This window comes from Staurois parvus, unplaced genomic scaffold, assembly GCF_062004578.1.
Source record: "Staurois parvus isolate SC_StPar_1 unplaced genomic scaffold, SC_StPar_1.0 ptg000783l, whole genome shotgun sequence".
Lineage (NCBI taxonomy): Eukaryota > Metazoa > Chordata > Amphibia > Anura > Ranidae > Staurois > Staurois parvus.
The window spans coordinates 3111862-3139641 of NW_028318579.1; the positions used below are offsets into that span (position 1 = coordinate 3111862).

The 27780-nt window shown below is 43.1% G+C and overlaps 1 protein-coding gene across 1 annotated transcript in view; it reads left to right on the plus strand.

Moving 5' to 3' along the window:
- The window catches only part of COL22A1 (collagen type XXII alpha 1 chain), a 665084-nt gene that overhangs the window by 454470 nt on the left and 182834 nt on the right, over positions 1–27780 (plus strand). The window contains exons 38-40 of the mRNA XM_089654647.1: positions 10004–10057; positions 16828–16932; positions 20005–20049. Coding sequence (XP_089510773.1) covers positions 10004–10057; positions 16828–16932; positions 20005–20049 — 204 coding nt within the window. The remainder of the gene's footprint in view (positions 1–10003; positions 10058–16827; positions 16933–20004; positions 20050–27780) is intronic.

Here is a 27780-nt window from a genome sequence, read left to right on the forward strand (position 1 = left end):
GCCATTTGGAAAGAAGATGTATTGCAAAAGAAGTATTTTGTAGAAATAATAATGTGCAGTCCAGAGGAGGAAATCCTTCGAATGCTTATAATCAGCACTGACCTCCCTCTTACACTGTAAAGATGACCAAATAAATCCTATCAAGGACATTGAAGAGCCCAGGTGGACAGCAAGACCGGATGTAGTCCAGAGGAGGAAACAAATTGTATTGGAATATAATGTAAATGATGGTATCGTCACCTCCCTCTGGTGCCCAATGATTTAGGGGTACCATTCGGATAAACAGGACCTCCCTCATACACTCGTAAGGTCTGTTTCATGTGGAAGCTGATTGGGCATAATAATAGAAGAAGCAATCTCTTTATGCATATTAGTGCATGAGTTCCTTAGAATATAGGAAGTTCAAAATGTTGGAGCAGGGTCAAAATAAAGTATTCAGTACTTAGGGCGGCCATACGTGGGTCGAAAATCGACCGATTTTTCATCCGAAAATCGGACCTAAGAATAATCGGCAGATTTGCGCACTGTGAGTGGGTCAATGGCACCGGCTGATTTTCATGGCTCCTCTTTTCGGTGATCGGGCATGTTGGAAAATTTTGACTCAATGATGGTCAAATCGTACGATCGTTTTTCCAAAAAGAATATGCGCATGAGCCGTGACCTGGAAGGAACAGAAGTTTTGCATGTTAAATGGAGTGAACTTTATGACTTGGTTGGCCGATTTTCGAAATCAATGATGGCACCATCGGATTACCGAGCAAACAATGTTTCCAATTTTCGGACGCAAAATCGGGATTCAAACCATATATGGCCTGCATTATCGTGCTGCAGGCATAAGTGTCCTCAGTAGATCTGGGAGTATGGAAATGCCCTTCCTGACCAGTTTCTCCGGTATAACCTGCTGCCTCATAGGTAGGCTTGGATTTAGTCCTTACTTGTGAGTTTTACTTTTTTGCCAACTGTGGTTAGGAGCAATGTGTCATGTATGTCTCCCTGCTGTGAGGGCAGCTTGCTGAAAAGAAGAATATCTAAATTAGTGAGGATGTTCTGGTCATTGTTCTGAGTCATGTTGCAAATTTGGAGAAGATGAGAGGCCAGTGGGAATTTATTGGGGAACATGCCAGCAGTTTGCTCCTTGTTTGACTTCTGTTCCCCATAATGATGAGCATTGATCATTACTGCACTGCAGGCAGGAGTGGACTGTCCATTTGGAAACTCGGGCCCGGGGTCAGTAGGGGGCCCCATGAGATGCCCCTGGTACCTTTTTCATAGGTTTTTTTGAGTTTGGGCAAGGACACAGGGGCCCCATGTTCTCCTATTGCCCGGGGTCCCCATGAGTTGTCAGTCCGCCCCTGACTGCAGGTATCTTCAAACAGCAAGACATGGTTCATAGCTGGTAATTGGAATATTTACCTATTTATGATGTCTCACTTCCTCCTTTAAACTGTTTCTGAGAACAAGGCCCTCACCCTTTTTATCCATTACTACAGTATATTTATACTTGAGTGTTTATTTTATGAGATGTCTTTAGTGTACTTCAGAGAAATAAGAATCTCTAAGCATATGTGCAGAAATATAAAATGATTGCTGGAAAACACATGAAATATTTACATATTTTAAATGGATCTTTCATGCAACATATATAAGAATTTGTATCCCGCAGTCATGTAGCCATACGTTAGGTGTATGGAACTGCAATTGAGGTCACCATGGGAAGCATCAAGGGTGGGTGGTTGGTAAAGAATGTTGTAGAAAATGAGTATTTAGATTAGAATGTGGAGCAATTGAGTGTGTTCCATAAAGAAAAGGGAGCAGCAACCATCTACTAACTTGGTTAAAAGCAGCCGCTGGGGATGACTACTTCGCAGTTTCACAGTTTTTACTGTAAAGAAGACTTTCGGTATTCAGAAGTTACAAAAGGACCAGAACTGTGAAAGCTGTGCCCAAAACATCAAGCACACCCACATGGAAGAAAAATATATTTGAAATATATTTTAAAAATATTGTTACCAAATATTTTGGCATATATGTGAAATGCTACAATGTTGGCTATATTCAATATATTTCAATAAATATATATATATATGCTGCATGTTGAAATGCACTTTTATTACACAATATATGAAAAATATTTTTAAAAATACATTTCAAATATACTGTATGTCTTTAAAAATACAAGTTTTACATTGGACATTTTTGGAATGCATTTACAAATATATGTAAAATACATGTTAAAATGACTTTTTTCTATGTTAAAAAAAATCTGAAGAATGCCTTTAAAAAATATATATTTTTTAAATATATTCTTCAGATTTTTTAAAATATTTTTTTAATTATTTTGTAATATAGAAAAAACACATTTCAACATATAGTGTGTATATATATATATATGTATATATGTATGTGTATATATGTATATATATAAAAATAATATTGGTGGCACAGTGGTTTAGTGGTTAGTACTTCTGCCTTGCAGTAATTGGGTCATGGGATCGATTCCCAACCATGGTGCCTCCTGCATGGAGTTTACATGTTCTCCCTGTGTCTGTGTGGGTTTCCTCCGGGTACTCTGGTTTCCTCCCACACTCCAAAGACATGCTGGTAGGTTAATTGGCTCCTGTCTAAATTGTCCTACTTTCATCCCTGGCCATGCGGGATCTCCTGCATGGTAGGGGTTGGGGAAAGCATGGCAACCTACCCTGTAAAATAATTGCTTAGAGCGGGTGTCGGCAACCCGCGGCTCCAGAGCCGCATGCGGCTCTTTTTCATCTTTGCTGCGGCTCCGGAGCACACTGCCCACCAGGTGGTCGGCAAGCCGCAGATCGCGAGCCACATGCGGCTCTTCTGTGTGCCGGGCGCCCGCTCCCCTCCCTCCTCAAAAATCCGGCCCGCGGAGCGTGGAACATTGGCTGTCAGGATGTAGGTGGGGCAGCCAGGATGTAGGCGGGGCAGAGTGACGAACTCCTCTCTCAGTCCGCCCTGAAGACCAGAACGGAGCGGGAACACAGCGAGAGGAACGCGCGGAGCAAAGGTAAGTGAATTGAGACAATATGGGGGATGAATTACTATGTGGGGGATGAATTACTGTGTGGGGGATGAATTACTATGTGGGGGATGAATTACTATGTGGGGGATGAATTACTATGGGGGATGAATTACTATGGGGAATGAATTACTATGTGGGGGATGAATTACTATGGGGGAAGAATTACTATATGGGGGATGAATTACTATGGGGGAAGAATTACTATATGGGGGATGAATTACTATGGGGGAAGAATTACTATATGGGGGATGAATTACTATATGGGGGATGAATTACTATGGGGGATGAATTACTATGGGGGATGAATTACTATGTGGGGGATGAATTACTATGGGGGATGAATTACTATATGGGGGATGAATTACTATATGGGGGATGAATTACTATATGGGGGATGAATTACTATGGGGGATGAATTACTATGGGGGATGAATTACTATGTGGGGGATGAATTACTATGGGGGATGAATTACTATATGGGGGATGAATTACTATGGGGGATGAATTACTATATGGGGGATGAATTACTATGGGGGATGAATTACTATATGGGGGATGAATTACTATGGGGGAAGAATTACTATATGGGGGATGAATTACTATATGGGGGATGAATTACTATGGGGGAAGAATTACTATATGGGGGATGAATTACTATGGGGGATGAATTACTATATGGGGGATGAATTACTATGGGGGAAGAATTACTATATGGGGGATGAATTACTATATGGGGGATGAATTACTATGGGGGAAGAATTACTATATGGGGGATGAATTACTATATGGGGGATGAATTACTATGGGGGATGAATTACTATGTGGGGGATGAATTACTATGGGGGATGAATTACTATATGGGGGATGAATTACTATATGGGGGATGAATTACTATATGGGGGATGAATTACTATGGGGGATGAATTACTATATGGGGGATGAATTACTATGGGGATGAATTACTATATGGGGGATGAATTACTATGGGGGATGAATTACTATATGGGGGATGAATTACTATGGGGGATGAATTACTATATGGGGGATGAAATACTATGGGGGATGAATTACTATGGGGGATGAATTACTATATGGGGGATGAATTACTATGGGGGATGAATTACTATATGGGGGATGAATTACTATGGGGGATGAATTACTATATGGGGGATGTATTTTCAGTTTTAAAAATGTGGCTGTCAAAATAAATTTCAATCGTGGTTTTGGCGAGATTTGGCTCAGTTGAAAAAAAAGGTTGCCCACCACTGACCTAAGGCTATGATTGTGATTATGACGATACACTGTGGCCCTGATTAACCCTTTGCTTACTGGGCCCTTAAACCCCCTTCATGACCAGAGTGCTTTTTGCAATATATGCAGTGTCGGATTTGTTATAAATGTTGCAATGGTTTTGCGACTCCCAGTCTTTTTTTTCCCTTCGGAAACGGGTCCAAGTGGCTCTTTATGTCTTAAAGGTTGCAGACCCCTGGCTTAGAGAATTCATGGAAAAAGTTGCTTACGAGTGACGGTCCATGCAATCACCAAGGGTTGGATATGACTGAATGGATAGATAAAAATATATTTTGACATATATTGAATATGGCCAAAATTGTAGCATTTCAAATATAAGGCAATATATATGGGAAGAATATTTTTAAAATATATTTTGAATATATTTTTCTTCCATATGGGGAGAGCAAATTTGGGCTCACTGCAGCTAATCATTGACCCTGGCGTGACTTACCATGCCTTGTTCTGCTACAAATCATGTCTTTTTTTGTAAATACAGACATCATAGTACAGTTGCTCCCTTGCTGACATGTAGTTATGGGCTGAACCAGGGGCAGACTGACCATTTGGAAACTCGGGCACAGCTTGAGGGCCCGGGGTCAGTAGGGGGCCCCATGAGATGCCCCTGGTACCTTTTTTGAGTTTGGGCAAGGACACAGGGGCCCCATGATTCCCTATTGCCCGGGGGCCCCATGAGTGGTCAGTCCACCCCTGGGCCGAACACCCCTCGGTTCGGTTCACGGTCGAATAATCAAGCCTAGTAAAAGTTTGACAATTCACTAAGCAATATCTTACTGCATCTGAGTATGCAGTAAAATATCGCACAGTTACTAAAATACTGCATGAGAGCATACAGACACTTACCTGTCCCACGATCCAGCAGTGTCCTCACCACAGTGAAACCAGCTGTGATGAGGACACTGCTGGATCGTGGACCCCCGTGCCGGCATCTTCAGTACAGCTTGCAGCTTCACAGCCAGGTGCCCACTGCACATGTGCGATTAGCGATGCACTTTGTGAATGGTCCCCTAGTCTTCGGGGACCTGTCACGTGTCCTAGAAGACTATGGGGAGGGAGGGGGGAGAGCAACTTCCGCTTCCGATCACCTTAGGAAGTGGGAGCGGGTGGTTTCCCCCCGTGGTTTCCAAATGTGCCAATCCTTAACGGGGAGCGGAAGATAAGGGCTGAAAGCGGAACTTCACCTTTTGGGTGGAGCTCCGCTTTAAGTCATGCAGTATTTTAGTAGTGAAAACATTCTTTACTGTTTCAGCTGTCAGCAGGGTAAAAAGAATTGCTGGCATTGCCTGGCAATTAGAAGATGTAAAAGAAAAAAAACTGTGGCTCCCCCCCTTCCCCATCCATACCAAGCCTTTCGGGTCTGGTATGGATTTTTAAGGGCACCTCCCACGACAAAATTTACAAAAAGTGGAGTGGGGTGCCCCCCCCAAAATCCACACCAGACCCTTATCAAGCAATCAGCCTGACAGGACAGGGGGACACTCGCCCCCCCTCTCCTGAACCATACCAGACCACATGCCCTCAACATGGTGGGGGCGTGCTTTGGAGCAGGGGGGCTCCCACAACCTCTTCTCCACAACCGTGGTCAAAATAACCCCTGTTCCACTCTCGAAACTGGCTCCCGCCGTCTGACAGCTGCGCCCGGGTGACAGTTCTTAAATACTGTAATGATGTCACAAGGGGATGGGGTCACCCCCACCCCCTTGTGACATTATCATGCTTGGCCAAAGAATTGCATCTGACCTGTGGTCAGGTGCATTGCTTTGGCCAATTACAATACAATGTCAGAATACAGTGCATTGTGGGGCGCAGCAGGCAAATAGCCCGCCAAACGCCCTTATCATTCGTGTGTTCGGAAAACACACGGATGGCCAATGTTTGCCTCGAACATCAAGCCCAATGCTACTGACATGTCATCTGGTAGGTTAATTGGCTCCTGTCTAAATTGTCCCTAGTATGTGTATTTATGAATGTGAGTTAGGGACCTTAGATTGTACGCCCCTTGAGGGTTAGGGACTGATGTGAATGTACAATATATATATAAAGTATTAGTAAATTGACGGCACTATATAAGTACCTGAAATAAAATAAAAATAAATCTAATGACTGGACAACTAGCAGCAGGAGAGGTATAGTAAGCACAGATCCACAGAATGAATATAGCAGAAACAGGAAGATTCTCTCACTGTAGGTCCTCAGGTACAGCTTCCTCTCCAGCAAGAATAACAGAGAGCAGCAGAGCATTGATGTCCCCAAATCTCACTCCAAATCTGAAAATTTTATGTTAGAGCTACAGAGGCAGCAATTCCTTAGAACAGGGGTGTCAAACTCAATTTCATTCCAGGCCAGCCAAAAACATTATGGTTCTCCTCAAACAGCCAGTTGTATCTGTAAGATCAGATTTCCAGAGAACCCCACCTTCTCTTCCATCAATTGTCAAGAGCTTCCCCACTATCAGAATTCAAAAATCCCCTACCCTCCCTTACATCACTGTGCAGCCCCCTCACCTTGTGCTGCTGCCGGGAGGACGCTGGGGGCGGACTTGGGAAGCATAAAGTTCAGGGTCTGGAAGAGGACCAGAGGGCTGGAGTCAGCTGCATGCTGAGGGGAGGCAGAGATGAGGGGGTGCTGCAGCTGTACAGGGAGGCGCAGGATCTGTATGAAAAAGTCTGTCCTACTCTCTGCTGCTGACTGCTGAGACCAGGAAAGGGGGAACATAGACAAGCCCCTCCATGGCTGCATGGAGAAGTGCAGGATCTGGCGGAGGAGTTCTGTCCTCTTCTCTGCTGACTGCTGAGGTAAGGTGAATACGGGCACAGCAGCTGCAGGAGAGGTGCGAGGGCCACGTAAAATGGCCCAACGGGCCAGACATCCCTTAGAACAGGGGTGTCAAACTGGTGGCCCTCCAGCTGTTGCAAAACTACAAGTCCCATCATGCCTCTGCCTTCGGGAGTCATGCTTGTAACTCTCAATCTTGCAATGCCTCATGGAACTTGTAGTTTGACAACAGCTGGAGGGCCACCAGTTTGACACCTGTGCCTTAGAAGATCCTTCTTCAGAGATACAAATATAAGGTGTAAGGCACAGAAAATGCAGTGCTGTTTTTCAGGATGAATTCAACGCTTGTAGGGTACAGCTTAGGCACAATTTAATTTGCAGAGATTACCTGATAATTAAAGGAAAAACTAAAGGGTAGGTAGAGGTTCCATTTTGTCAAAGCTGGTTAGCTTAAAACCAGCATGGCCAGCAACACATGAACAGGCCTTAGCCAATCACAATTGTAGCAAAAAAAAAAATGCCAGTCAAGCAACTCACAACCCCCTCTGTCTTTTACTTGATCCCCCAACCCCTTATCTAGTCATCATGTCCAGGGGCGGACTGACAACTCATGGGGCCCCCGGGCAATAGGGGATCATTGGGCCCCTGTGTCCTTGCCCAAACTCAAAAAAGCCTATGAAAAAGGTACCAGGGGCATCTCATGGGGCCCCCTACTGACCCCGGGCCCTCGGGCAGTGCTCAAGTTTCCAAATGGTCAGTCCGCCCCTGATCATGTCTACCTTTTCCAAACAGTGCAGGAAGATTTCCTTTATACTGTATATTAGCCTTTCTCACTCAGGGTTCCATGGCCCCAGAGGTTACTAAGGGTTCCTTGAGAAATTAGCAACGTCTGTTTCTCAGTTGAGTAGACAATATGAACAATGATCTTTTTAACTATCTGTAAGTAGGATAATCTTCTCAATGGCCAAAAATTAAAAAAAAAAAACATTCTTCTAAGTGACCATCACATTAATGTACTCTGAGGATTTGATATAGTAATAATCAGTGATGGTTCCCTGAGCCTGGAAAGTTATTTCAACTTTTGACTGTTCTGTCTCTCCAATCTAAGCATTGAAAGTGTGATCTCTGTAACTTACAGTTGTGATGAGATAGCGATAACTCCAATCTTAGTTGAATATCACAGGCAGTGACTCAATCCAGAAGACATCTTGTAGATCTTGTGAAGTTTATTCCATAAACTGAGAGAATCTTACAACAATGAACATTTGATAGGTCAAAAGATCATAATGTGATCTGCTTCATGACATGAGGCTTGAAGCCGAAATGCCTTACTGGGAAAAGGGGTGGGCTATCTTTACAGCATGAACTAAACCAGAGGAAAGGGAGGAGCAGAGACAAAATACAAAGAACACTTAAAAACATATGACAGTCATGTGAAACATGACAGTTCCTCTGTGTTAAAAGGGTTGAGAAAGGTTGATAGAATTCAAAATGCTACTTATTGGTTTGGTAGAGAAAGATGAGAGTAACAAGGATATAATGTAAGTCCAGTAAATCTTGGCAGAAGTCACAGGAAAACCCGTGTTTCAGGGACTCTCTGGTCCCTCTTCATCAGGACTTATGTAAGCTGAGCCGGAAGAATTGCAGATAAATTAAATTAAAAAACAGCAGATCCATTCCGCTTACTGGCCAAGCAGATGGATGTGGACTTGCTGATGGATACTTCTAGATATCATGTGAATATTCCAGCTTGGTTTACCACACAAGCCCCGATGAAGGGATTTGGCAAGTTCCTTGAGCAATTAGCAACGTCTGTTTCTCAGTTGAGTAGCCACTATGAACAATGATCTTTTTAACTATCTGTAAGTAGGAGAATCTATCCAATGGCCAAAAATGGAAAAAAAAGCATTCTTCTAAGTGACCATCACACTAATGTACTATGAGGCTTTGGTATAGTAATAATCAGTAATGGTTCCCTGAGCCTAGAAAGTTATTTCTGTTGGGAATGCAACAGCAAGTACTATAATGTACTATATAGTATTGTGTGTTAATATCATTTGACCAGTAGATGGCACTGTACACTAAAGGTTACTAGTTGTGCATATGTGTAAAACTTGTTGGTTCTATCTCTTCTTCTCTCTATCTTCAGGAAGTAATATGTCTGCTACCACTGTTATACAGTCTGCTGAAATGTGCTCTGTATGTTTGTAACTTAAGCCACACAAGTAAAGTCATAATTCTTCCTCATCACTACCAGTGTCTTCTCTAACACATAACCAACAATTTCAAGGGTTCCTCTGTGTTAAAAGGGTTGAGAAAGGTTGATAGAATTCAAAATCATACTTATTGGTTTTGTAGAGAAAGATGAGAGCAACAAGGCTTTTATTTATTACAGGTACTTATATAACACCATCAATTTACGCAGTGCTTTACATATATATAGTACATTCACATCAGTCCCTAACCCTCAAGGGGCGTACAATCTAAAGTCCCTAACTTACAGGATCCAATCTTTGGAGGGTGAGAGGAAACCCACACAGGCACAGGGAGAACATGCAAGCTCCAGGCAGGTGGTGCCATGGTTGGGATTTGAACCAACGACCCCTAGTACTGCCAGGCGGAAGTGCTAACCATTTAGCCACGGTGCTGCCTGGCTTTACTTGTGATCTTTAGCTATGAGCAATACAGGTTTACTGGACTTGCATTACATTCTAGGCACTCTCAGCATTCTCACATTCTTTATATTACTCCAGGCCCCCCCCTCCCTGGGGATAACATGATGGACAGAGATATGCCTTCAGAATCTGTATCTAAAGTCTTATCTTGTTTTGGTTCCGGTACTCTTCTAACATGTCTATCTTTGCTTTTCAGGGAAGTCCAGGAGATCCCGGCCTAGCAGGAAAAGATGGACAGAGGGGTGAAAAGGTGAGCCTGCAGAAGCTTTTTCTTTCTTTATCAATCATTTTCAAGACATCTTAGCGTTTTTCATCCTGCATGTAAAGCAGAGATTACGGGAGAGGGCAGAGACATTTCCATCTGTAGTCTGTCCGCCTGATCTCCTGATATTTGTACAGAAAACTGAAACTGAAAAGTTCATCAGATCAGACAGAGCTTATTTATTTTCTCCATCTGTTTGCCGGATAGGAGGGGGAATTGGGAATGCGGGCAGTGATGCTGAGCGCACACGTTTACAGCGAGCTTGGCTGCGGAACAGCAGCAAGGAACAAAGAGGAAATCGTCCATTTTACGTTCAGCGGTCATACGCTGATATCTCGGGTGTAGGTCAAGGCTCGTGACCATTGTGTAAACCAAAAAAATGTGAGGATGTATTTTGTTCCTTCGCCGGGCTGTAGTGCTGTTCAAGTGAATATTTGAAGGCCAAGACCACCCAAAAGTGAAGCTTTGGTTTGGTTGTGTCATTCAGGATCCCTTTTAGGGTGACAAATTGCAGTATGCAATTTATTGGTTATCCAATCCCTTCTCTATTTCCTCTCTTTGCTCTCTCCTTCTTGTACCAGACAAGAAGTACATTTGATAGTCTGCCTGCTGGTTAACCTAACAGTACTGGACTGGAAGCTTTTTATACATTTCCTGCCCAGTAATGGCCATCCATGTTTAGATTTTTGTGCGAACCTTCATACAACAATTGTTCGACAGAAAAGTCTTTCTTAACATCATTGAAAAAACTAATATTGTTCAAAAGTTCAGAAATTTTGGCAAGACTTGCTGTTCGAATGGAATCACAGACATATTAACTAGGGATGCACCTATTTTTTGATCAGCGAGTACGAGTACTGATATTTTCAGTCAAGTACTCGCCGATACTGAGCACCGATACTTTGCAGTGCTATTTTCGTTAATACAAAATGTATGGACACAAAATGCACCGAGTAGCATGCGATTTTCCCTCCCCTGGAATGTTTGGCCTTGGTACATACAAACAAGGTGACCAACACAGGTTACAATAAAAATTAAACATCTGTGGCTTTTTAAAATGCAACTAGCGCTTGTGTATAAATAGTTAATGCGTTTGTTAGCTCTCACGTGGATTCACTGAGCAGGCTAGATACTGAGCCATGGGGAGCAGAAAAGAACTGTCAGTAACCTGCGTAACAAGGTAATGGCACTTTATAAAGATGGAAAATGATATAAAAAAAAATATCCAAAGCCTTGAATCTGCCAGTCAGTACTGTTCAGTCGCTTATTAACCACTTCCAGACCGGACACTTTTACCCCCTTCCTGACCAGGGCAATTTTCAGCTTTCAGTGCTATCACACTTTGAATAATTGCGCGGTCATGCAACACTGCACCCAAATGAATTTTTTACCATTTTTTTGAGACCGATAAAGCTTTATTTTGGTGGTAATTATTCACCGCTGGGATTTTTATTTTTTTTGCTATGTAAATGAAAAAGTCCAAAAATTTTGAAAAAAAGTTTTTTTAATAAAATTTTGCAAATAAATAATATTTCATCATAAATCTTGGCCAAAATTTATTCCGTTATCTTTTTAGTAAAAAAAAAATCCAAATTAGTTTATAACCAAAAATTATAATTTTTAAACATTTTTTATTGCATTTTTATTTTATTATATTATTTATTTATTTTTTTTTTTACATACTGTCACCCTAGCAGTACAGTGTCACCATGGTGACACTGTACTACTTGTGGGGGGTGATGAAGATTTTGTTTTGTTTTTTTACACTGATTGCTTTTACACCCATAAAGGCTGTAAAAGCAATCATTTCTCCTTCTCTCTGTCTGCATTCTTGCACTCATTGAGAAGTACTGAGTGAGCTGTGATTGGTCACAGCTTGTCACATGCTACAAGGCTGTTGTGAATAGCCTTGTACCATGTGACCTCTGTGATCATTCACAGATTTCACACGTAGTAAGCAATGATGTCACAAGTGACATCTTGCTTACTACTTTGCATCTGATCACTGATTGGCCAATCAGTGATCACATGATCAGGTCCCGTCCGACGATCGGTGTTTCACTGTGTCCGGAGGACACAGCGGGCATCGGATCGCGGTGCTGCGCGCTCCGAGGGAGCGTGCACGAGCAGGGTGCGGGGAGGCCGTTTATAAACTGCCACCCGACCCTGCACTGCCACCGTCCAGCCGTTTATATGCAACGGCCGGTCGGGAAGTGGTTAAGAAGTGGAAAATTTTGGAGATCTCTTGATACCAAGCCAAGGTCAGGTAAACCAAGAAAGATTGCAGCCACAACTGCCAGAAGAATTGTTTGGGAAACAAAGAAAAAACCACAGGTAACCTCAGGAGAAATATAGACTGTTCTGGAAAAAGACGGTATAGTTGTTTTTATGGAGCACAATTTGTTTTCTATGTTTTATAGAAAGTAGGGGAAATATTGTAAAAACATCTAATGTAATCTCTGTTTGTCTTTAAAAAAGATGTAAAATGCATTTGGGTGCAGTGCTACTTGATGGAGTCATTGTCAGTCACACTATCACAGATGGGGTGTAACATACCTGTCCTAAAGTGGTTAAAGTGTATGTAAAGTGTTTTGTTATAAGTTTGGGAAATGCAAAAAAATATCAGTTGATCCTGACATAAATCATGTGTGCTGATATCTTCCAGTGATCTCTGCTTTTGCTGTACCTACATCTCATGCATTGTTACCTGCTCTCCCTAGCTTTCTTTTACTTTTTTTAGCATTGTTCCCAGCACTTTCTGTGGACTGCAGAACATCTCCACCTATGTTATGGAGAAAAGAGGATGGGGAGGTGTTCTGTAGTCCTAAGGCATTTTATGTTGTAGGGTGACAAAGCTGCTCCTCCATAGGTATCACAGTAGGTGAGCGTTGTCACCCTAGGGCAGGAAGTGTGTTACTGGCAAGATTACCAGGGAAAAAAAAAACGTAAGGCCTTGTTTATACACTGCTCAAAAAAATTTAAGTAAGACTTTGAAAACCCATCAGATCTCAATGGCGAAAAATCTCCTGCTGGATATCTATACTGATATGGATTGGGTAATGTGATAGGAATGTAAGGACGCCCCATCGTTTGATGGAAATGAAAATGATCGACCTACAAAGGCGTCGGATGGACCAAAACATGATATCACAGAGGTGTTCTATTGGATTTAGGTCATGTGAGCGTGGGGGCTATTCAATGGTATCAATTCCTACATCTTCCAGGAGCTGCCGGCATACTCTCGCCACATTGGGCCGAGCATTGTCGTGCACCAGGAGGAACCCAGGACCCACTGCACCAGCGTAGGGTCTGACAATGGGTCCAAGGATTTCATCCCGATACCTAATGGCAGTCAGGGTGCCATTGTCCCGCCTGTAGAGGTCTGTGCGCCACTCCATAGATATACCTCCCCAGACCATCACTGACCCACCACCAAAATGGTCATGCTGAACCATGTTACAGGCAGCATAATGTTCTCCATGGCTTCTCCAGACCCTTTCACGTCTGTGACATGTGCTCAGGGTGAACCTGCTCTCATCTGTGAAAAGCACAGGGCGCCAGTGGTGGACCTGCCAATATTGGTGTTCAATGGTAAATGCCAATTGAGCTCTATGGTGTCGGGCACAGGACCCACTAGAGGACGTCGGGCCCTCAGGCCACCCTCATGACGTTTGTTTCTGATTGTTTGGTCAGAGAAATTCATACCAGTGGCCTGCTGAAAGTCATTTTATAGGGCTTTGAGAGTTCTCATCCTGTTCCTCCTCACACAAAAGAGCAGATACCAGTCCTGCTGATGGGTTAAGGACCTTCTATGGCCCTGTCAAGCTCTCCTAGAGTAACTGCCTGTCTCCTGGAATCTCCTCCATGTTCTTGAGACTGTGCTGGGAGACACAGCAAATCTTCTGGCAATGGCATGTATTGATGTGCCATCCTGGAGGAGTTGGACTGCCTGTGGAACCTCTGTAGGGTCCAGGTATGGCCTCATGCTACCAGTAGTGGCACTGACCCTAGCCAAATGCAAAACTAGTGAAAACAGTCAGAAAAATGAGTAGGGAAAAAAATGTCAGTGGCCTCGACCTGTAAAACCATTCCTGTTTTGGGGGTTGTCTCATTGTTGTCCATCTAGTGCAACTGTTGTTCATTTCATTATCACCAAAGCAGCTGAAACTGATGAACAACCCCCTCTGCTACTTACCTGACCAGATCAATATCCCAGGAGGTTCATTGACTTGATGTTATACTCGGATTAAAAAGTCTGCCTTTAATTTTTTTGAGCAATGTACTTGTGTTGCTGTTTGAAGCACAATCCCTATTCAGATCGCTCTTCAAACAGCAATAGAAGGGCAGTGAAGAGATGTATCGTCTCCTTACTGCCTGTTTTAACCTTCTAAACACCGGACAACTGCACCGCAACCACACATGTTGTGCACACTTATGGGTTTCAGGGGTGGACTGACCATTTGGAAACTCGGGCACTCCCCGAGGGCCCGGGGTCAGTGGGGGGCCCCATGAGATGCCCCTGGTACCTTTTTCACAGGCTTTTTTGAGTTTGGGCAAGGAAACAGGGGCCCCATGATCCCCTATTGCCCGGGGGCCCCATGAGTTGTCAGTCCGCCCCAGGGCCCTATTCACTTGTGCAGTGGTACTCCTGTAGGAGCCGCTAGGTTTAGCTGATTCCTTCCCAATAGTACAGAGGCAGCCAGGCTCGCAGCCTGTGTCACAGGAGAGGGTAAAGGGGTTTGGGATATACCTAAACATAGAGCTCAGTCAGCAGAGGACACTTCAGACTTGATCAGGGGCGGACTGACCATTTGGAAATTCGGGCACTGCCCGAGGGCCCGGGGTCAGTAGGGGGCCCCATGAGATGCCCCTGGTACCTTTTTCATGGGCTTTTTTGAGTTTGGGCAAGGACACAGGGGTCCCATGATCCCCTATTGCCCGGGGGCCCCATGAGTTGTCAGTCCGCCCCTGGACTTGAGTGAAGGTAGGCTGGAGCAGTCTATGAGCTCACAGCTAAAGACCATGAAGCTGCTTTAGCACAAGTAAAGGTAGACTGGAACAATCTATAGGTTCACTGCTGGGGACTATGAAGCAGCTTTAGCACACGTAGAGGTATTACTCACAGATCCTGAGGCAGAATGAGTTCATAGGATCGGTCCAACATTCAGTCCAGGAGGATCTTCAGCGGCAAGCAGCCCCCTGAAGCTCACAGATCCATTCCCTTACAAGGAAGAAGACAATCTCCCCAGGGCTCCAGACTCAGGGCCATTGATAAGGGGTTACAACCAGTCCTCCTGGGGACCAAGCAGCTGGATGTGGGCAGTGAGGCTGACTGGCACAGTGGGAGGGTTATTACTAGAACCGATCCCCTGTATGTAATCTCTGCAGCAGCTGAAAGCTGGCTTCTTCTCCTCTCCCTCCCGCTGGCTCTCAGCTGCTGCAGAGACACCCATACAGGGGATCAGTTCCAGTAATTGCCCTCCCCGCCGCACCCATCACCCTCCCTGTGTGCCATACGTTTCCCTCTGCTGACTGGGCCCCCTGTGTGCCCCCACCCGCACAGTGCTGCTGGCTTCCCTCCTTTCCTTTGTACCAACAGCTGCAAGTACACAACAGGATCCTTCATAATGGAGAGTAGGGGAAGAGTCTGATAAATATGTCATATTTACCAGCACTTCCTTCTCTGAATGAACACAGTGAGTGAGTAGTACCGATCACTCACTGTGTTCATTCATAACTGAAGCATAGTAAACTCTGGGTTTTTTGTTTTTGTTTTTTGGAGGGGGGGGGGGTCAGGTTGGCTCTATCTGGCACCTTGGTTTCTAACAGAAGCCCTGTCCAGTCTACTTAACCATGGTTCAGCCATCTGGACTCACCTCCCCAGGTATTGGCTACGCCCTGCTGCATATTCATATTGGATATTTGAATTTTCTTCTAGAGGCAGGGGGAATCAATTAATCTCTATGCCTCTGAAGCCCAGAGAGATCAAAGCAAATGATCTCTGCTTCCTTGACTACAGAAAGAGCCAAAAACCAAATGTACCTAGCAACCTAACTAGGAGGGTACTACACTCAAATGGGTGGTACCACCTAGTGAACGCGATGGGGGTGTTATTTCTGCTGTGGCTGAGAAGCAGGGTGTTACGGCTACAGCATGTCTCTACTCCCAGCAATGCCTCTGCAGCACCAGGGATAGCAGTTGAGGGATATTAAAGATGTGGATGAACTGCAGGGTTTTACTGCCCCCAACCTGCAAGTTGCAACAAGTCCTAAAAAACGAAAATGCAGCTAATTTGTACACTGCAATATACTGTATTACATTTTTGTTCTTGGGTTTGGATACAATGCAAGTATAGCCCAAAATCTGCTCTCACTGGAATCAGAAATACAGTATTCTTTCCTTTTTAAGGCACAAAAGCTGTAGAGAGTGAATCATCTGTATGCGGATCCTTTTCTGTGTTCCATTCCTCCTCAATTTCTTCGGGAGAAACAGAATTGATAGAAGAGAAGCAGAAGACGCCTAGGTGCTTCAGTTCAAACAAAAAGCAAAAGAGTTATTTCTGACCCATGGAACATCTAATATCACGCTTCATAGTGGTGGGGGAAAATGGTACAGATGATTTCTTGTAGAATGAAATACAAGGATTAAAGAGATTCTACCATTTCTCTGTCTCTCAGTAGGGAATGAGGAAGAATATGGGTCATCTGTCAAAGAATGTAATCTTAATGTGAATAAAAAAATATGTTGTAAATTTTTAGGGTGAACCAGGCAGAGACGGAAAAGGTGGGCCTCCAGGTCCTCAAGGAGAAGCTGGACTTGCTGGTTTGCCAGGATTACCGGGAAAAGGCAAGGATGGTGAACGGGTGAGTTAAAGTATCTTATACTGTATATAAAAAAAAAACAATAAATATACACTTCTACTACTACAAATCCCATAGTCCATCTTGGGAGTGAACATTCCTACATACAGTTGGACCATGGAGAATGAACGTAGCCACCCTCTAACTGGAAGTTGGAGCACAGCAGCAAAGGAGGCTGAGAGCAATAGAAGGGACTTTTTTGAGTTAGAATATATACTTTTAGTGAGTTTAGTGTCACTTTTAGTTAATGCTACACCTTATAAAAACCACTTAAACAATTGTGCACTTCCAACCTTGTGGTTTCAAATTTGGGAAGGCCTTTTTCTGTTCCAACATGACTGCCTTCAAAGCCAGCTCCATAAAGATGTTGTGCAATCAGTATCTAGATTGACATACAGTATTTTGAAGACTTTATTTTACCATCAACTCTATTATGAATGCCAGATGTCTCTATTTCTTTACAATAAAGTTCCAGAAACTTTTATTCTTGGGTGTGCTTTTTCTCTGAATGGAAAGAATGGTGGCCACCAGTTGCTTTAGTAAGTTTTAAAGTCGGAAAAAAAAGGTTTATTGCAAATGCGATATGGGAAGGAAGGTGAGGTGCAGAACAGGAGATTCCCAAAAGTAGACTGGATCTCGTTCTCTAAACTGGCCATAATCTTTCAAAGCCTCTGAAGAGTACCTTCAAATCAAAGTCTGTGCTGGCCCGGACTCATGCATTTAGGGTGAGCCAAGCAGAGACGGAAAAGGCAGACCTCCAGGCCTTCAAGGAGAAGCTGGTCTTGCTGGTTTGCCAGGATTATCGGGAAAAGGCAAGGATAGCTTTTGAAAAGGCAAGGATAGCTTTTGAGGTTTAAGTGGTATCTCAATCTTCAATTCCAAGATAGGACAGCATGGAAAGGTGTATATTTTCCCACTCAACCATACCTCTACCACATTTCCATATGTGGGAGATAGGTCCCTTTCACACTGACAGTCCGATCAGGTCTGCCTGTAAAACTGAAAGGTGGACCTGATCTGACCATCTACAGCTCTCTATGGAGCAGCGGGTGTCAGCAAACGTGTCCACTGACACCCGCCAGCATCCGATCCAATCCTGTACGCTAAAAACAGACGGATGGGGATCGTTCCCCATCCATCCGGCAGATTGGATCGGATGACAGTTGGATAGAATCGGACAGGTAGTTCGTTTCTATCCGACTGCCCCATAAAAAACAATGGGCTGTGCCCGTGTCCCCTCTGCATAGCTTGACTGAGTCCACCCCAACTAAAAGGGGCCATAGTTGCAACTTTGCTTTCTATAGGCCTTCTCCAACAGCCAACACCCTCAGGGGATCCTACCAGAAGGGGAGATCCTTGCACCTTCCAAAGCCTAGGAGAGAACAGCCTTTTAAGCTCACCAGACATATTACATTTCAGACATATCTGATTGTACAGTCTCCGTTGGATCTACGAACAAGTATGTAGTGCAAGAGACTGCCTGATTGTATACACATTGACTGGATAGTTTAGTAGGTTTATATATGGCATAATGTTTGTAGATCCAAAGTTGAGTGTACAGATTGTATGGCCAGATTATATAATGTGTGTGGTGACCCTAAGGCTGCATTCACACCGGAGCAGAGTGATTTTTCAGGGATTTTCATTTGAGTATTTTATGAGCATTTTAGATGTGTACTGCAAGCATTTTGCAAGTGTTTTCAAGCTTGATACATTTCATTTTACCCAGCAGAAAGCATTAGGAGGAGGAGACCAGTTCTTACAGGCTCAAAAATGAAGGAAATTACACTCAATTTGATCATTTTCAGACATTTCCCATTGACGTCTATGGAGAAAAAATGCCCCAATCTGTCTCAGAAGTAGCTCATGCAGCATTTGGAGCTTCCTGCTTTGAGCTACAGATGTTTGGGCTCTCACATGTGAACAGTCACTGTCATTATACATAGGATTTTGGATGTTGAGCATTTTGGAGCTGTGAGTTCAGGTGTGCAGTAACTGGGGCCTTACGCTGATATCCTCACAGGCAAAAACTCAAGAGAGACAGAAAAGGAAGAGGCTCAGATATTTACTTATTCTCCCAGCATGCCTCAGCAGCTTTCCCATGCCCTCTGATTGGCTAGCCAAAATCAATAACATAGAAAGACACTGTACCTCTCTAGTACACCTTGCTTGAGTGAGCTCAGTCAACATTTGGCATACAAGATACAGACAGTGCTTAGAGAAACAATCCCGTTGAGGCACAGCTAGGCTGACCACAACCCATTGCTAACAGAGATTCCAAACAAATAAAAAAAAGGAAGTTTTCAAAAATTCTCCATCCCTACCAAGATACGGTTTGATGAGCTTGTTGTGGAAGAACTCGAGTGAGCTGCCCAGAGCCCTGACCTCAACGCTACTGAACACTCTTGGGATGAGTTTTAGTGCTAATTGCAAGCCAAGTCATCTCATCCAACATCAGTGACTGGCCCCACAAATGTTCTTTTGGATGATGAATGGGCATACATTTCCACAGAAACATGCCAAACACTTGTGTAAAGCCTTCCCAGAGTGGAGGGTCTTATAGTGGTAAGGAATGAAGGGCATCCATGGCATAGGAATGGGATGCCCAACAAGCTCCTACTGGTTTCATGGTCAGGTGTCTACAAGCCATATGATGTACTTATAACTCACAGCAAAAAAGTATAAATTAAAGGAAAATAAAATATCTTGTACACTTAAATGTCCATATCTCAAATATCAACACAAGACCTTTGATAGAGAAGTCTTTCTGTTCATTCACTTCAAAGCTTCTTTATAGATAGGCCTCCATGTGTCAATATTTGACATCTACACATTTCAGCATTGGCCTTTTTATCGGGTAGTCTTCTACTAGATAAATCAACAACACATAAATAAAAAGCATGAATAAATCAATTTAAATTGAAGATATTATTCTGGGGAGTGACATTTTCCTTCTCACAGTTGACTCTTCTGTTCAGTACTTCCATAGAATGACACTACGTTCAGCCTTTACCCAACCTGATATGGAAATCTCCAAACGTTTCTCTAATGCACGCTGTCCCTTTTTTCTTGTAGGGTGAACGAGGATTTCCTGGGCCCCAAGGACAATCTGGTTCGAAAGTAAGTAAAAGGATATTCTACTGTGAATTCTCAAATCATTGTGGGCCTATTTATAGTAGGATGTCAGCCAAAAAACAAACACATTGTTGAAACATGGGCACTATTTTTTGGTTTGGTAGATTTCACCATTGGGATTTGTGATTTGCTGCTGTTAGGTACCTGCATAGGTTGGTGGTTTTTTGTGCCAATTGATCAGTTCTCCATAAAAAGGTAAGTATGGGGTTAATCTAATGTAATAGATAAGGTTAGAGGTTTGGTTTGGTTAGCATGAGGGCCATGGACTATGAAGTAAAGTGATATTAACCATTTGAATACCGGGCAATTTTACACCTTCCTGCCCAGGCCATTTTTCAGGTTTCAGCGCTCTCACACTTTGAATGACAATTGTGCGGTCATACAACATTGCACCCAAACTAAAATTTTATCATTTTCTTCACACAACTAGAGCTTTCTTTTGGTGGTATTTAATCACCGCTGGGGTTTTTATTTTTTGCTAAATTATCAAAAAAAGACAGAAAATTTTGAAAAAAAACACGTTTTTCTTTGTTTCTGTTATAAAAGTTTGCAAATAAATAATTGTTCTTCATAAATTTAGGCCGAGATGTATTCTGCTACATGTCTTTGGTGAAAATAACCCAAATTAGGATGCATTATTTAGTTTGTAGGAAAGTTATAGAGTTCACAAACTATGGTATAGATCTGAATATTGATCAATCCTGAAGTACTGACAGCCAATCTAATTTCTTGAGGTCCAAGAATGTCAGAACAGTACAGATATCCCCCAAATGTCAGGACAGTACAGATATCCCCCAAATGTCAGAACAGTACAGATATCCCCCAAATGTCAGAATAGTACAGATATCCCCCAAATGACCCCTTTTTGCAGAGTAGACAGTCCGACGTACTTCATAAGAGGCATGGTGAGTTTTTTTAAGTTGTATTTTTTTTGTCATAATTTTTTGGAAAATGAAAAAATGCAAAAAATTATTTTCACTATTTTTTTTTTACATACTGTCACCAGTGCAGTACAGCGTCATCATATAACTGGCATGGCGGTGATCAGGGACACTGACTGGTGACAGTATGAAAAAAAAAAAAAAAAAAAATATATATATATATATATATATTTTTTTTTTTTTTATTATTTAAAATTTTCTATTACATTTTTTTTATTTTTTTTTTTATTTTTTTTCATATTTCACTATGTACAAAGTAGTACAATGTTACCATAGTAACATTGTACTACTTTAGGGAAGTGATCAGTATTTTTTTTTTTTTACACAATTTGCTTATAGCAAAGAATTACTTTGCTATAAGCAAGCATTTACCTGAATGACATTGATTCATTCAGGGTTTTTTGGGGTTTTTTTTTGTGCTTAGCTGTGATTTGGCCACAGCTAATCACATGACATATACACTAGTATACAATGGATGGCATGAATGAAGCCATCCATTGTATACAACTCTCATGTGACCTGCTGTGATTGGTCACAGCAGGTCACATGGTACCGGCAATGGGGCCGATACTCCGAGGTACATGGCCGGTGACAGATCGCGCCGCTGCGCGGCTCTGCAAGCGCGAAAAGTGCGCATGTGCGGGAGGACGCCATTTAGCGTCCAACCCGGAAATCCAATACATTTTGCCGGCCGCCTTTTGGCTATTGGCCGGGCGTGTATTGGTTAAACCCTCAGTTTTTCACCTTCAAGAGCTGATTTATTCACTTCTTTAGCATTTAATACTTGCCTGTGTTCCAATTTAGGACCTATGCACACTGGGCATTTAGCCCCTGTGGCAGGCGGAGGGCACAGGTGCACCAGCTTTGCTGCCGGCAGCCTGGAAGACTCTATGAGACGCTGAAAGCTGCTGCAGCTGGCCAGTACACTAAATGGCACTAATGTGTAGCACAGTAATTGCCAAAGGATGAATACCTGGGCTTGTTTTTTAACACATTTTATTGTGCGATTTGTAATATAAGGAAAGCTAGGTCTTAGCCCCATTCACGTTTTTGGTGCGATTTCCGTGTGTCACGCATAGGGCATCCCATTCACTTGAATAGGCTTCCTCATGTATGTTGAGATCAAGTTTTTCACGTGCATTTTGTCGTGCGACAATCATGGCCGAATCACACAGTGTTTGGGGTGCCATTAAGAATACATGACACCCAAACCCATAGTTGCACGTCTTTTCACAAATTTAGCAAGATTTGGAAACCTGTGCAGAATCTCACCAATTCTTCTGTGATTCCAAGTCTCTCAGATGTGAATGGGGCCTTAGGCAAGAAAACAAGAAAAAATGTGCATTACGTGTGGTTTCTTTCTCATTAACCCTTTTACCACTACTGCTGTATGTCATACATTGGTGATGGAGGAGGGGTTTTTTACACACACTCCAGATGGCTGTAGCTGCTGGGAGTGTGTGTAAATCTGACAAGTCGACTCTCACCTGTCAGGTGGTATCAATCAGGCAGCTATAAAGTCTCCCGACCGCGTCCACAAAATCCCCTATAAGTGCCAGTTGTCACCCACCCTGTGTACACCCCACCATGTCTTCTGAGCTCCTTGTGCCCATTGGTGGACTCAGAACCGGCATGGTACCACCAGGTAGAGGGGAGGGAGACCTCCTCTTCCTGCTAATGACCCGGAAACAATATGTAAAATGTCACTTCTGGGTCCTGGTGTCACTTTTGCCAGCCAGTTTGATGGGGGAAGGTGTGAATTGAACCCTATTATGCAGATTTGTAGAATTGCTGGTTAGGACACATATAGAAAAAGCTAACCGTACGTATCTCAACATCCTGTCAGCTAGTGGTTATCTCAAGTGGTTATTGCAGCTGTAGCCATGATCTTGGTACTGATTTTCAGCCATCAGTAGGTTGTTTGTAGAACTTCTTTGGGTTGCTGATCACTTTTTAATCTCTGTGAAGGGCCACCCCCAACTATTGCCATTATCCTCAGTGGTTCTAAGGCTCTCTCCATCCTCCAAGGGCCCCGGAAATGCAGTAAATGGCCAGGTCTGCCTACTACAGAGGAAAAGGTAGAACATCCATTCCTCCCTTTCCTCTGTGATGAATGAAACGATTATGATTTTGCCACTTAAGGTTTCAGAGCTGTCATTCTCTGGCTCTTACAGCCAGGGAAGCAGCTAACTGAGCACAATGTGTGCATGGTTAGCAGCTTTGGGTGGCATGGTTAGCAGCTTTCGGTGGCATGGGAGACATCAGGGGTCTAACAGATCTCTGAGGTCTCCGTAAAGAGGACCTGTCACTGTCCAAAGCTATAACAAGGGGGCTTGTTGTCTCCCTTGTGATATCAATAAAGTTAAAAAATAGAAGTGTAAAAAAGTAAAATAAAAAAAAAACATTTTAATGAAAAAAAAATAAAAGCTCCCCCTGTGCATACACACAAATGCAAAGGCACACATATGTCTGGCACAGGGGTGGACTGACCATTCGAGCACTCGGGCACTGCCCGAGGGCCCAGGGTCAGTAGGGGGCCCCATGAAATACCCCTGGTACCTTTTTTATAGGCTTTTTTGAGTGTGGGAAGGACACAGGGGCCCCATGATCCCCTATTGCCCGGGGGCCCCATGAGTTGTCAGTCCGCCCCTGGTCTGGCATGCATATGTAAACAGTGTTCACACACCTAGGTGAAGTATTGCCGTAAACATAAGAGTGAGATCAATATTTCTGGGGCCATCATTCATTATTACCTCCAAATAATAACCTGTAAAGGCTTTTCAAGCATCACCTATGGACAATTTTATGCACCACAGTTCGTTGCCATTTCACGGTTCTGTACAATTTATAAATCTTGACCTGTTTGGTATCTATTTAGTCGACACAGCATCATCTTTTATATTTTACCAAAAAAATTCAGATTTACATTATGTGTGTGTGCGCTAAAATTTCTTTTAGTGTATTTTTTGTTTTCCTGAAAATGTGTGTTTGATAAACAGCTGCAAAAATATCCAGGGGCGGACTGACCATTTGGAAACTCGGGCACTGCCTGAGGGCCCGGGGTCAGTAGGGGGCCCCATGAGATGCCCCTGGTACCTTTTTCATAGGTTTTTTTAAGTTTGGGCAAGGACACAGGGGCCCCATGATCTCCTATTGCCCGGGGGCCCCATGAGTTTTCAGTCCTCCCCTGTGTGTGACATAAAAATGACAGCAGCCACTGTTTTATTCTCCAATAATAAATAATACTCCAATCGCCTTCGTTTTCAGAAAATGGTAATTTTCTAGCAAGTAAATACCGATTTTAACATTTGTGCAAAAAAATTGAAAAATCGCCCTGCGACAGCAAGTGGTTAATTACCATCAGATTAGCACTTGGCGAATGTGAATAAAGGAGAACACGGATCACCAATCACAGCAGACTTTTGATGTTTCGCTCATTTCTGGCTGGAGGGGGTGACATCAGTGGCTGTGGGTGACATATACATCATCTTCCAATGAGTCCGACGCATGACTTCCTAGTTAGCGATGCCTTTTTAGGACGCGGACGGCAGCGAGGAGCTCATTCACATTATAAATGTTAAAATCAGAAGCCTTTTGAGACGAATTGGAGGAGGTGAAATGGATCAGTCAGGATGCAGAGTTGCAAGCATTAATACGTTTAATATATGCCGAACGTCTACAGAATGATTCATTTTCCTGACCGAACAAAGGGAGAGACGAGCAAAAACTCGGGTAATTAGCGCTGCGTACAACGTGTTCATTTTTCTACATAATTGCTCCCCTGGAGCATTCATTAAAACTGTCTTTAGTTTCAAGGCCGCCACAACCAGCTAAGCATTTGTTCTGACCTGTGTGTATATGTATGTATATATATATATATATATATATATATTTATATATATATATATATATATATATATGGACACGTCTGGAGATAAAGAATATTAGAACTTTGGCACCCGGAAGTGAACAGAAAAATCGCACACTGACCTGTCTGTGTCACATAGAAATGTATACATCAGATCCAGCTTATATCAGTCCTTTGTGCACCCCGCCTATCAGGGGCGGACTGACAACTCATGGGGCCCCCGGGCAATAGGGGATTATGGGGCCCCTGTGTCCTTGCCCAAATTCAAAAATGCCTATGAAAAAGGTACCAGGGGCATCTCATGGGGCCCCCTACTGACCCCGGGCCCTGGGGCAGTGCCTGAGTTTCCAAATGGTCAGCCCGCCCCTGATCATGTCTACCTTTCCCAAACAGTGCAGGAAGAGTTCTTTTATACTGTATATTAGCCTTTCTCGCTCAGGGTTCCATGGCCCCAGAGGTTACTAAGGGTTCCTTGAGCAATTAGCAACGTCTGTTTCTCAGTTGAGTAGACAATATGAACAATGATCTTTTTAACTATCTGTAAGTAGGATAATCTTCTCAATGGGCAAAAATGAAAAAAAAACAAAACATTCTTCTAAGTGACCATCACAATAATGTACTATGAGGCTTTGATATAGTAATAATCAGTGATGGTTCCCTGAGCCTGGAAAGTTCTTTTGACTGTTCTGTCTCTCCAATCTAAGCATTGAAAGTGTGATCTCTGTAACTTACAGTTTTGATGAGATAGCGACAACTCCAATCTTAGTTGATAACACAGTCAGTGACTCAATCCAGAAGACCTCTTGTAGATCTTGTGAAGTTTATTCCATAAACTGAGAGAATCTTACAACAATGAACATCTGATAGGTCAAAAGATCGTAATGTGATCTGCTTCATCACAAACTCAAAAATGCCTATGAAAAAGGTACCAGGGGCATCTCATGGGGCCCTCTACTGACCCCAGGCCCTCGGGCAGTGCCCGAGTTTCCAAATGATCAGTCTGCCCCTGCCGCCTATACATTTGGGTTGTGTGACTCCTGCTAAGGGCTCATGTACACAGGGCGCTTGGAAAACTCTTCTGAACGATGGAAGCTGACTGCTGGAAAACGTAGGTAAAAAAAGTCTGTTTAGCCGCGTTTATGCACGTTTGCATTTAGAAGCATTTTTAAAAGATAACCTCAGGAGACCTTCTTAACCACTTCCAGTCCGGACACTTTCACCCCCTTCCTGTCCAGGCCAATTTTCAGCTTTCAGCGCAATCACACTTTGAATGACAATTGCGCGGTCATGCATCACTGTACCCATATGCATTTTTTACCATTTTTTTGAGACCGATAAAGCTTTATTTTGGTGGTATTTATTCACCGCTGGGATTTTTATTTTTTTACTATGTAAATTAAAAAGTCCCAAAATTTTGAAAAAAAGTGTTTTCTTATAAAATTTTGCAAATAAATAATATTTCATCATAAATCCTGGCCAAAATTTATTCCGTTATCTTTTTAATAAAAAAAAAAAAGGCCAAATTGGTTTCTAACCAAAAATTATAATTTTTACATTTTTATTTTTTTGGTGACACTGTAGTACTTGTGGGGGGTGATTTTTTTTTTTTTTACACATTGCTTTTACACCCATATAGGATGTAAAAGCAATAATTTCTCCTTCTCTCTGACTGCATTCTTGCAGCCATTGAGACCTACTGAGTGAGCTGTGATTGGTCACAGCTTGTCACATGGTACAAGGCTGTTGTGAATAGCCTTGTACCATGTGACCTCTGTGATCATTCACAGATTTCACACGTAGTAAGCAATGATGTCACAATCTTCCTTACTACTTTGCATGTGATCACTGATTGGCCAATCAGTGATCACATGATCGGGACCTCGTACAGAGGTCCCGTCTGACAATCGGTGTTTCACTGTGTCCGGAGGACACAGTGGGCACCGGATCGCGGTGCTGCGTGCTTCCAGGGAGCGCGCACAAGCAGGGTGCGGGAAGGCCTTTTATAAACGGCCCAGAATGCACTGAAAAATAGTAAATAATTAACAATTTCAGACATTTTGAGAGGAATAGAGAGAGCAGAAGCAGAGAGAGCAGTATGTGTTGAGATGACCTGTCTTTTCTGGTTGTATTCACTATGGATCCCTTCATGAGCATAATGCGGCGCGTTCTACCATTGTTTCCATCACGCAAAACCTGTAACTGACTGCGCTGGTGTACCGGGTCCATTTGAGTACATGGAAAAGGCTTTGCATGCACTTCTGATGATGAAAAAAGGCTCCGGACAGCATCTGGGCATGGAACAGTTAAAAAAACGCTTCTAAATGCAAACGCTTATAAACGCGGTTAACCATGTTTACAAGCATTTTGCGTTTGAAATACTGCTAAAATCTACTCCTGAACGCAAGTTTGTTGCGTAAAAAAAAAAACGACTGTAAACGCAACTGACTGTAAACAACAATGTTCACATGGACTCATAGGAAAACATTAGGGAGAGTTCTGGGGCTGCTGAAAAAAACGCTGAAGAGCTCCTGAATGTCAGGTTATCAGCTGCAGTGTACATGAGTCCTAAAACTGAGATATAATACATATGTAAAAACTGTTTACTAGATAAAGGATTTATATTTCTGTCCATCCAGTACTAGGATTTATACAGCTCTGACATACAGTACAACCCTGTCTGCATGGACAGGAGCACTGCTGGGACTGGGGGCAGGAGGGACAGCTGCTTTGGGTGCAGTGGTGTATTTACCCCTTGTGCTGTCCTAGGCAACACTAAAATCGCCCCCCCCCCCAGTTGCTGTGTACCAAAGGATCAGTAACATGTACTATATGCCCACTTCCCCCGATCTGATCTCACAGCAGCCTCCCCAACCTGTGATCTCCCTTTCCAGGCACGGCCCTGTACAT